Here is a 12,667-nt window from a genome sequence, read left to right on the forward strand (position 1 = left end):
CTATGACGACAACAGCACAAAAAAGCCCATAAGGGATGACTCTGTTCAAGGTTTGGATGGTGTGCAGTAAATAATGCCTGGGTCCACAAATTGAATCCTGAGAATAAAAAGAAATATTGAATAGCAACCCACTCAAGTTCATCCTGTGCACTAAATGGGGCAGGAGTCCTGTGAAAAAAATAGCATGTGACCATGTAATTAAAGACTGCACCTTATGCACAAGGGGCCCAAATTAATATTGGACAGGCAACCTTAATACAGGCATTTCCTAACTATTGAATGCTTGCCTTGGGAATCGTAGTGTTCTTTTAACAGTGTTTTCTGATGTAATACAGACAAACAGGGAGGCCTCTCACATGTTTAGAAAGCTTAGCAGTCTGTACATCACAACAAACCTTGCAGCAGAAATCATAGCGCCACCACACTTCTTTTACAGAGAGCACAATTTTCCTCCTTCTCCCCAAACTGGGTGTAAACGGACAAACAACGTCCCATCCCACTGTATCTGCCAGGTATAGTAAACTGTGCTACATTTTCCTGGTACTACTCGCTCGTTTCTGCATCTCAGCCATATCCCAAATGTCTTTCCTTACACAACAGGAGAGTAGTGTGTGCACTTTAGGGTTCAAAGAGAATGTCCTGTAGTGCTCACTCCTTACACTAACAGTTGCTATTAACTGTGCTGTTCATTTTTTCAGGTGGATTTGCGGGATGGCAACCGTGAAAAACACCGGAGTGCATCATATGCTGCAAGGTTGGTGGGTTGCTGATGAGGAAAGGAGGGGATTTGACAGGTGCATGGTTTGTGAATGTTAGGTGTAGTGGTCTATGTGTGCTGGAGAACAGATATAAACACCTGGAGATAGTGGTAAACTTACTTAGGGTACGTCTATACCCAGCCGCTAGTTCGGCGGCTGGCAATCGAACTTCTGGGTTCGACTTATCGTGTCTTGTCTGGACGCGATAAGTCGAACCCGGAAGTGCTCGCCGTCGTCTGCGGTACTCCAGCTCGGCGAGAGGAGTACCGCGGAGTCGACGGGGGAGCCTGCCTGCCGCGTGTGGACCGAGGTAAGTTCGAACTAAGGTACTTTGAACTTCAGCTATGTTATTCACGTAGCTGAAGTTGCGTACCTTAGTTCGATTTGGGGATTTAGTGTAGACCAAGCCTTACTAAAGGACAGATCTGTTTTTAATAATAAAGGATAAGTCACAGAAATGTTAGGCCACGATACTGCACAAAGTCTCCCCTCTCTCGGGAACCCCCAACCCTCTAAATCCTCCCCTTGCCTCAGTCTGGGCTACTGCCAGTCATCATCAAGCCCCCCCACTCTCTGGGGCGGACTGCAGTGTAAAAGCCACCCATCATAAGCACGGGGGGAGAGCGGGGGCGGGATTGGACCAGCTGCCTTCCTCTACCACCCAGTACCTCTGTGGGCCTAGGACCAGGCCCTGAAGCCTGGGGAGTTGCCAGGCCTGGAGCTCCCCTGCTCCTCTGGCCTTTCCCCAGCCCTGCTTCGCTCCCTGTACCCTTTCTGCAGACAGCCAAGCCCTGCTCCCTCCAAGACTGGAGAGAGCCTTTCTGAGCTCCTGGCTCCCAGCCTTTCTGAGCTCCTGGCTCCCAGCCTTTTTATACAGGCCAGCTGGGGCCTGATTGGGGCGTGGCCCCAGCTGTGGCTGGTTCCCCAATCAGCCAAGGTTTGCTGCTTTCCTAGCAGCAGCCCTTTCGCAGTCTCAATCCTCTCCCAGGGCTGATTTCAAGCCCTTCATGGCAGGAGCGGGTGACCACCCCGCTACAGGGTGTAACATTTTGTTTGCATAAGTTTAAACTGTAGACAAGATTTACACCTAAGAAAGTGATCCAGTGAGAGAAAAGCTCAGGCAGAGCGAGAATAGACTTTACTGTTGATATTCAATCAGAGAAAGACTAAGGCATGGGGCGGGGGTCTATCCAAAGCCCACTTTAGGTAACTAGGGTCTTTCCATTAACTTAATTGGGCTTTGATTGAGGCTCAGAGAGAAAATGAATATCACTTTACTGCTCATATTCTCAGTTTCTGAAAAGAACTGCCTCACAGCGCCAATAAGCACTTCTGCCAACAGTAACTTTCAGATAAACAGAACTAGCAAAGAGCATCTTCAGCAGCACCATCTGGTGCCTCCCAATGATGTTACAAAGAAACCAGGCTTTCTTGGTAGCAGCCCTGCACTGGAGAACTCCCTTTCAGCAGGTGTCATATTGACAAAGGATCTTGCCATCTTCAGACCAAAATATAAGACCTTTCTCTTGACATTAGATTTCCCACAGTAACTATCTTAAACTGGTGGCAAAAGAAAACAAAAATCTTCTGTAAAGTATAATCACATTGTTTTACAAGGAGCGGAATACTTTATTTATGTAAATTTTTATATGCGGCTATCTCGGCGATGGGAACAAGACGCATGATTAGATTTTAAGTGATTTGGGACAGGGACTGCCTTTTCATTCTGTACAATGCCTAATAAAAAGAGGCCTTTAATCCTAATTAGGGCATCTAAGTACTACCAGCATACAAATAACAGAGATACAGATACTGTAATATTCTATTTTAGTCAGATATTATTGCTTATGACTGCGTTTTTAAATTATGCTTCATTGTGGTCATTCTTCCCAACTTGGCATCTCTGTTGTGGTTACTCCTGCAGAGAAAATTTTGGATTTTATCCAAATGATGGGAAATTTTGCCCATTCAGACTATCTGAAACCGATAAGCTTTCTACTGGAAACTTCCCATCTGGCTCAAAATACTGCTACTGCATTTTTCAGGGATGTGACTCCTTTACAAATGCCCCTACATTCCATTCCAGATATGGAAAAGCAAAACTCCTTCAAATCCACATCATGCAGAATGTGAGCTATTTTTCTAAACTCTATATTCTTATATAGAACACAGCTGAATTCAGACTTGTGAAAGTAGTGGAAAGTGTATAATGTCAACGTAGTTTCTGAAAATGACAATACATTCTTTAGTATCAGAGGGTAGCCGTGTTAGTCTGGCTCTGTAAAAGCAGCAAAGAGTCCTGTGGCACCTTATAGACTAACAGACGTATTGGAGCATGAGCTTCGTGGGTGAATACCCACTTTGTCGGATGCATGCCATACATTCTTTAGTGATTGAATATAGAGATCTGAAAAATTCCTTATAAAATGCCACAGTGTTCCATGGAACATTTTCTAGTAATAGCAACTCAGTGAAATAATATTCCATATTCTGTAGGTTTTTTTACCATTATGACTGTAGTACTATTATTAGTAAAGTGCTACTCTCTCACATCTCTCATATTTAATTTAAATGCTTGTGTTTGGCCTCAACAGTACTTAAGTGCATGCTTAAAGTTGAGCACATGTTAAAGTGTTGCTCTGAACAGGAATGTTTTCCAGAATTGGGACCTAAGTTTGTACTGTGATACAACTGATTATCTGCCCCTTGAAAGTGAAGATTAACGTCCTAGGTAAAAACAAAGCTATTTTTGTTCATTTTGTACAATGGCACTCTTAAAAATACAAAGGAGCAGTCAGTCACAATGCTAGTGACATATTGTAATATATGGCTGATGATGCAAGAAGTGTTGAGGTATACATGCATTTCAATTCTTTGTACATAATAGACCACTTATTTCAATATGCTGGGGCTCTCCAGGGAGAATAATAGAATTTATCATGGGTGGTTATGAAACACAACTGTTGTATAAACATATGAAGAAGTAGCAGAAAAGGAGAAGAAATAAATCCCTCTGTTTTCCTCAGACAGTGAGCATTTCTTACCTTTATGTAATTCTTTCTTTGCATCATTGTAAATGTTTGGTTTTACGTAATAACTGAGCATTAATACAATTTGACAAGTTAAAATAAGTATCTGTCATATCATTAGTTGGTATAAACAGGCATAGATTCACTGAAGCCAATTTACACCAGTTGGGGATCTGGCCTCAGAATTTTAAACTCAATTACAAAATGCTTTGAGAGCAAAACACTTCTTTTGATAGTCAGGGCTAAGTTTAAGAAAGGATCCTACCGGATGGGTCAAAGACCACTTGATTGCCAGGATGGGGGCCCGCATCTATAGATACCATTGGTGTTACCCTCCGAACATCCCAGAACTTCATCACACCGTAGGAGTCACAGGAAACAATGGTGTCACCCTGCCAAGTATTACAAAATGAATTTATTATTATTTATGCTTCAGAGAAGAAGAAAGCACAGTGGCATACATGGAGCTGATGTGTAATAATGTTACGAATACTGAATTATACCAGTTTTATGAACACTGGAGGTTATCAGGTCAGTGAGGGGAAGTTACTGTACATTGGGTTATTAGCACTTTTTCTGTGACTGTACTGATCTAACTTATACCAGGGATAGTTAAATGTTTATTATGCACCTATAATGCCCAAATTCAATGGGGTCTGTGCATGAAGATGAGAGAATGGCTTCTCAGATAAGAACACTCAAGCACTCACTTGAAAGACAGTGGAGCAAGCGGTTAGTTTCAAGGATCCTGTCTCCAACAAGTTGCAAATCTTGTCTTGCCAAAGCTGGGAGTTACCAGATCAAAGGGCTATAAACAGTGAAAAGGTAACATGATTTGGGGAAAGTGGGGTGATTTGCCAGGTGCTTTCCATGGAGCTGGTCCCCATGTGGAAGATGGTTGAACACTTGATAAACTAGACATGTCCAGATCCTTTTTCCATGTTTTAAGATCTGTTTTCTCTTAAAGGCTTTTGTTCTAAATAAATAATACGTGACTTAAAGCTCTTTGATCACCGATGACCACTGCCATTGCCCTGGAGGGAACAGAATTGCAGGGCCTGGACAAAAAAAGTCAGATCTGCTAAGGTAACCATTGTCAATACACAGGGGACTTCAACCCAGAGCCTGCTCTGAGAGTAGGTGACCCGCATGATTCCATCCTAAGAGACAGGAAATGTCTAGAGGCCTGAGACCTAAAGGGGTTGAGGGTAGGGAGCAGCTCATAGAGTCCAGGAAAGATGCAGTTAACCTGGTAACTGTGAATTTGTAACTGAAATTGTAGCTTTAAATGCTTTCATTTTCCATGTTGTTTTGCCTTTTGGAAAATAGAGAAAGTGAATGACATTTTACAAAATAATTTCTCTAAAAACCATATTTCAGGGGGGAAAAAGTTCATAAAAATTTTCATGTTAACTTCATATTAATTGCAGATCAATTTTATATGCAAAACAAGATTTAAATGCTAACTACAGTTGAAGTTAACCAGCACTAACATTTTGATTTTTAAAGTTATTTTTATTAAGGATTACGTTAATTTTACAATGCAGAGAAAGCTTATGTGGTAACTGACTGCTAATAAAACTAGTCATTAAAAATATAAATAAATATAAATATAATTAGTACAGTAATCTCATCAAAACTCAATCAATATAATACTTAATCTTTCATTGCAATATAGCATAATCATAACCTGCCCTAGACCTCCAATGCAGATGGTGCTATTGGAGGAATTTAAAGAGAAGCTACTTTTGTCAGTGAGGTTACTGAGCTCAGAAAAAAATCAGTGGTTTTTCTGTGACAAATAATTCACAGAATAGCTAGGACTTATATTCACTGATGGAAACAGCAAAGAGCAAAGAGGATGTTTCAAAAGGTACATGTATGACAGCATCCATACAGAGCCTTTTGATGCCATTAGGACAAAACATGAGACCTTTCTGTAAGGTATATTATTAAGATCCCTCACTCTGTAGACCTTAACCAAATAAAAATCATTTTCTTCAGTGGAGGCCACATGTGGGCAGAATTGTATCTCTATATTAGCCATTTCTAAATAGCTGTACAGGTTTAATATAACCCTATTGTGAAAGGGTTTAAATACCAGAAGAGAAAGTTCATAGGAGGTGTGACAGTTCTTGGGGACTGAGTCACCTTGTTACCCCCTGCCACCAGCATCAGGGAGACATGCTTGTACTTAACTGGGTGTTGTCTCCTTGGCAACACCAGCCTGTTAGCCACCCAAGCACTCTCCTCTGAGCTATTCCAGCCCTTACTTTGCCTTGCAGGTTAATAGGTGTACCCCAGACCATGACTCCCTTTGAAGCATTCCCCGGTGATACCCAGCCCCTGACACTGGCTACTCAAAATTACCACATCTGCTGTCCCCAAGGAAACAGTGTACACACCAGTTTGTATGATTCATCTCAGACTCGGCCCTTTTCTTAATATCACAGCACTTAGATATATTTATAGTGAAGGCAAGCATAAGTTTACTACCAACGAGTCAAGATTCAAGGGATAGTGAGGAAGGACATTGGAAACAAAAGATTACATGTAAAACAAAATCATAGCATGCTTTCTAGAGACTAAAAGAACAGGAGTACTTGTGGCACCTTAGAGACTAACAAATTTATTAGAGCATAAGCTTTCGTGGACTACAGCCCACTTCTTCGGATGCATACAGAGTGGAATAAATATTGAGGAGATATATATACACACATACAGAGAGCATGAACAGGTGGGAGTTGTCTTACCAACTCTGAGAGGCCAATTAAGTAAGAGAAAAAAAAAAACTTTTGAAGTGATAATCAAGATAGCCCAGTACAGACAGTTTGATAAGAAGTGTGAGAATACTTACAAGGGGAGATAGAGTCAATGTTTGTAATGGCTCAGCCATTCCCAGTCCTTATTCAATCCTTTGTTGATTGTGTCAAGTTTGCATATCAATTCCAGCTCAGCAGTCTCTCGTTGGAGTCTGTTTTTGAAGTTTTTCTGTTGTAATATAGCCACCCGCAGGTCTGTCATTGAATGACCAGACAGGTTAAAGTGTTCTCCCACTGGTTTTTGAGTATTATGATTCCTGATGTCAGATTTGTGTCCATTAATTCTTTTGCGTAGAGACTGTCCGGTTTGGCCAATGTACATGGCAGAGGGGCATTGCTGGCACATGATGGCATATATCACATTGGTAGATGTGCAGGTGAACGAGCCCCTGATGGTATGGCTGATGTGATTAGGTCCTATGATGATGTCACTTGAATAGATATGTGGACAGAGTTGGCATCGGGCTTTGTTACAAGGATAGGTTCCTGGGACAGTGGTTTTGTTCAGTGATGTCTAGAGACTAAATAGCAACAGAGGGTCCTGTGGCACTTTTGAGACTAACAGAAGTATTGGGAGCATAAGCTTTCGTGGGTAAGAACCTCACTTCTACAGATTCAGACTAACACGGCTACCCCTCTGATACTAGAGACTAAATGTATCTATTAGATTAACCTCCTGTCTAATGAAATTTATCTCACCCAAAGCCTTTTGCAGCTTCTTCTATCAAGGCAGGCAGAAATCCTATTTTCATGACTTCTACTTATATCTCCAAAGTTAATTACCTGTACTCAGAGACAGTATAACCCACTCCCCCGTTCGCTTTTTTCTGTGTGTTCTTTTCTGCTGACTACATCTCTTTGATAACTTCCTATGTAAATGGTCATTCACTGTGTTAGCTTACATGCTTAATTTACATGTGACAGAGAAAGGTGAATAAACATCTTTTGTCTGACAAAAACCTGTTTCTCCATCTCTATTGTGATACTGAGTCTAAGAACATAAGTGCTTCATAGTATCTGTACATACATTTCACAATGATATCACAGAGCAGTGTGACACGGCTTTCATTTAAGGCATCACATGACATTCTTTGGTGAACCAGAACGTAAATACCCGAATCAGGATATTTTATAACCCTCTTGCTAGCTGGCATTAAGGGGTGATTGGGTCACAGAAGGCCTAAGCAAAATAAATAAATACATGAAAATAAAAAAAATCCCCCTATTAGGGTTTCTAGTTTGATAAGGTTGTGAGTCAACCAACAAAACACACATCACCAAAGTCTCTGGTCATATTTCTTCCTGAGGGAAATCATGAGTTGACCATCACATAGTTTCAGGTATTTTACCCAGTACAGTGTACACCTAATATAAATTTCAAACAACATAAAAGCTGTATCAAGAGGACAACTCATGTCTATAGAATTCTCTGGTTTTTCATCAGCTATAAGAATAATCCATGCCCCCTTTTTTTCAGTACACTGACACCCAATGTGTTTTACTGATTCAGCTCATGATGCAATGCCTAGAGGCTCAAGGGCTATATGGTAGGGCTAGGTACCTCTTGCAAGGGAGCGTCTGCACATTTTATCACATCTATACATAATAGAGGTTTTCAGAGGAATATTGGAAGAATTCTGGAAATATGGCCGGGGGGGGGAGAAAGAGGGAGGTTACTTGAGGTATGTAGAAGGGAAATGCATTTAAATCAGTGTCAAAACTCCTGGGAAAAAATATTGCCCCAACAAAGACGCTGTGAATCTCAGGCAGGACGTTGAAAGAACAGGGTAAAATAACTGAAACAGTGCGATGAATGGCTCAAGATTACAATATAGCAATCGAAAGAGACTGAGAAGTGCTGCCAAACTCAGGAAGGCTTTTTTCCCCTCTACTCACTGAGGTGATGCAGAAAGAGTCATAGTTTTTTCCGGTATATTAGGAAAATGTGAAAGGCATATCTTATGAAGTCTGGGTGTTAAATGTATAAATTGTTAAAAACAAGCCAAGGCGCTTTCCACAGATCTGCTTATAATAGATTATACATTCTGGTATAACTTTTTCTCATTAGCTCCTCAGCAAACAATAATTTCATTTTACAATGTTTGGCCTGATTCTGGAACCCTGGCTCATGGACTCTTCTTAATCAGTCTTTACCCATCATGCAACTAGTCCCATTGACCCTCTGGCTTGTGTTGTGGCATTTAGCAGCCCAGAGCAGGAAACGAGATGGAGCTGTATTGCCCCAGTGGCAGTTCTGTGAGGTACTGTGCCTCAGGAAGAATGTGAATGCTGCATCATCCTTGGACTTCTCTCCTCAGTGGGCTAGATTCATAGGCCAGCACAGAGGGACAGGGGAGAAAAAAGATCCTGCTTATTCCCCACCCCATATGGGAAAACTTGCACTTCAGGAACTCTGGTTGTGCTTATCCCTTAAGGGGGTGCAAAGGAAGATTCCTTGGCCCTGATCTTCCAAACACTTAACTTCTGTAGGACTACTAATCTGCTTAAAGTTAAGCACAGGCATAAGTGTTTGCAGGACAGGCACCCTTGTTCTCCTCTGCTATGCACCCATTCTATGGCTCGGGACAATCTCACCTTCAGTAGTTGGTTACATGCCTATGTATGGACAATTAATGTGAGTGAGGACAGTAAGATCAGGCCTCTCACCCTCTTCAATATTAATAATAAATACACACAAAAAACAATGGCAAAAGAACTGGGAGGATGCAAAGGAATCAAATCAGTGAAAGCCATTAATAAGGCTGACCTAGTATAATCTGTTGCTGCCACCGCACCAGCAAGGAAAGCATTAAAAATGGTTTTTGTATGGTCTAAAGAAATGTCTGTTTTGTCCTTTAAATGTCTTATCAATGCAGTCAAAGAATAGACGAACACATAATGCAGCCAACTACAGATGACTACAGCAGCACCAGAGGAGGAAGGAGAAAAGGCTTCTCTACAAGGAGGACTCTGGCTGCTGGCCACCTTGGGCAGTAGGCAGTGCTTTATCCCTCATCTAGAACTGCATCCCCCAAGGTCAAGAACTGTATTATGTTGTACTGGCAACTGGAGGTGAGGAGCAGACCCCAGTAGCTGAGGAAGAGAAGCCACCTTCCCACAAGACTGGGAGACTTCCAGCCACCCCATCCAAGAGAAGGAGACTATACCAAAAGGTTGCAGAGGCTCATCTGTCCCTCTGACCACTACCTGCTGCTCATCTATGTGGGCACTAATGATACTGCCAGATAGAACCCTGTATGCAGTGTTGTTATAGCCGTGTCAGTCCCAGGATATTAGAGAGACAAGGTGGGTGAGGTAATATCTTTTATTGGACCAAATTCTGTTGGTGAGAGATACAAGCTTTTGAGCTACACAGAGCTCTTCTTCAGGTCTGGGAAAGATACTCCAAGTGTCACAGAAACTGAACAGATTGATTAGCATAAGTAGTTAGCACATATTCTAAGGGACTATTCACAGTGAAGTGATTTGTTACACCGCTAAGGTCATAGGAAAAAAGGAGAGCTAGTGGGTTATAGATTGTTATAATAATTTCAGTGTCTTTATTAAGACCGTGATTTTTAGTGTCTAGCAAGGTCCTGAATTTAAACTCCCAGGCTCATCTTTTGAAAGTGTTGTGCAGGTATCCTTTGAGGATGGGGAGTGAAAGGTCAGCTATAGAGTGTAGATATAGGTATGACCCTGAGCAGATCGGCAGTGAAAACAGAACTCTGGGAGCCAGGGTGAAAGAATCAGTGGTGCAGATGGTGTTCTCATCCAATTGCCAGGGAGAGGGTAAGGGCTCAGGCAGGGACATGCAAATCCTGGAGATGAATGCGTGGCTCCAAAGGTAGTGTTGACAGGATGTCTTTGGCTTCCTCAACCATAGGATACTATTCTAGGAAGGAGGACTGCTGGGAAGAGGTGGGGGATAAGCTGACCAAGAAATAGAAGACCATCTTCACACACCGACTCACCAATTTAGTGAGGAAGGTCTTTAAACTAGGCTCAAAGGGGTCAGGTGACAAAACTCCATGGGGATGTATATAAAAAAGGTGATCTTAACAGAGGGGCTACATCATACAAATGTAGGGCTGGAAAAGACCTTTAGAAGTCACCAAGTCCAGACTCCTGCGCTGAGACAGGACCAAGTAAATCTAGACCATCCCTGACAGGTGTTTGTCCAACCTATTTTTAAAAAACTCCAATGATGGGGATTCCACAGCCTCCCTTGGAAGCCTGTTCCAGAGCTTAACCACCCTGAGAGCTAGAAAGAACATAAAAACATAAGAATGGCCATACTGGGTCAGACCAATGGTCCATCTAGCCCAGTATCCTGTCTTCCGACAATGGCTGGTGCCAGAAGCTTCAGAGGGAGTGAATGGAACAGGGCAATTTAATGACTGATCCATCTGGTTATCCAGTCCCACTTTCTGGTTTAGGGACACCCAGAGTATAGGGCTGCATCCCTAGTAATGAGCCAGCCAGCCTCCAAACGGGGGCAATAGAGATGGAAAGGTCACCACAGGATCACTGCCCAGGACACAAGTCAAAATGGGCACTTACTGGATGCCAGGGGAGGATGCGTCGACTGGCTAACTCCAGAATCAGGGGGGCTTTACCTCTGGGATCTATGTCCCTTCTGGCTGCCTTAAAGGAAATTATGACTGTCTGTAGAAACACTGCAAGTGGAATTGCTACTGTTGCTGCTGACTGCCATAGTGGTGTCTCTTTACAGAGAAATTATAAACTCCCAGGGAATGCAGAGTAGCTTGGGAATCCTTAAAAAAGAGTGCAGGGCATCGTCAGTCTTTTCTGAAAACAAAACCCTACTATGAAAAGGTTAAGACCTCAATGATCTGCTGCACATTGGGAGCTGTACCCAAATTCTGCAGCCATAATGCCTTCCTCATGGTCACAGCTGATGCCATAATTCTGGCCGAGGCATCCACCATGTCCAGAGCTAACAGTAACAGAGTCTTGGCTACCAGACAGAGTTCTGCAATTAATGCCTTAAACTCTTCCCTGGAGGCTTCTGGCAACTTGTCTGCAAACTTAGACATGGCCACCCAATTAACAAAGTCATATTTGGACAGCAACATCTGCTGGCTCATGATGCGCATCTGCAGGGAAGAGGAGGTATAAATCTTCCTCCCCGTCATTCAATCCTCTTGGACTCTTTGTCTTTAGATGTCGACTTATACCTTCCCTGTCATGCTCTGTCATTTGCTGAAGTTGCCACAAGGGAGTTAGGGGATGGGTGGGAGTAGAAACCATCGGAAACATGCACAAGGACAAAGTATCATTTGGCCACATGCTTTGCTATGGGAGGCAATGAAGTGGAAGTATTCCAGAGGGCCTTTGCAGGCTCCAAGAGAAGCTCATTTATCAGGAGGGCTACTTTCCCTGGAGCTGATGATTGAAGAATACCCTCAGCATAAGCATGTTCTCCTGCAGAAATTCATCCTAGAGGCCTAAGGTAGTGGCCATATATGCCCAAAGAGGTCCTGATATGCCTTAAAGTCCTCAGGCATTCAGAAAAAGGAATGTAAATCCCAAATTAAAAACCATAGTAAGAGGACCAAAAAAGTGCGACCGTGGCTAAACAACGAAGTAAAAGAAGCAGTGAGAGGCAAAAAGGCATCCTTTAAAAAGTGGAAGTTAAATCCTATTGAGGAAAATAGAAAGGAACATAAATTCTGGCAAGTGACATGTAAAAATATAATTAGGCAGGCCAAAAAAGAATTTTGAAGAACAGCTAGCCAAAGACGCAAAAACTAAAAGCAAACATTTTTTTTAAGTACATCAGAAGCAGGAAGCCTGCTAACAGCCACTGGGGCCACTGGACGATCCAGATGCCAAAGGAGCACTCAAAGACAATAAGGCCATTGCAGAGAAACTAAATGAATTCTTTGCATTGATCTTGACAGCTGAGGATGTGAAGGAGATTCCCAAACCTGAACCATTCTTTTTAGGTGACAAATCTGAGGAACTGTCCCAGATTGAAGTGTCATTACAGGAAGTGTTGGAACAAATTGATAAACTGAACAGTAATAAGTCA

The 12,667-nt window shown here is 42.3% G+C and overlaps 1 protein-coding gene across 1 annotated transcript in view; it reads right to left on the reverse strand.

Annotated features, from left to right (window-relative positions):
• The window catches only part of SPAG16 (sperm associated antigen 16), a 774,791-nt gene that overhangs the window by 125,135 nt on the left and 636,989 nt on the right, over nucleotides 1-12,667 (reverse strand). The window contains exon 15 of the mRNA XM_054044528.1: nucleotides 4,053-4,179. Within this exon, the coding sequence (XP_053900503.1) occupies nucleotides 4,053-4,179 (127 nt within the window). The remainder of the gene's footprint in view (nucleotides 1-4,052; nucleotides 4,180-12,667) is intronic.

Source organism: Malaclemys terrapin, chromosome 11, assembly GCF_027887155.1.
Source record: "Malaclemys terrapin pileata isolate rMalTer1 chromosome 11, rMalTer1.hap1, whole genome shotgun sequence".
NCBI lineage: Eukaryota > Metazoa > Chordata > Testudines > Emydidae > Malaclemys > Malaclemys terrapin.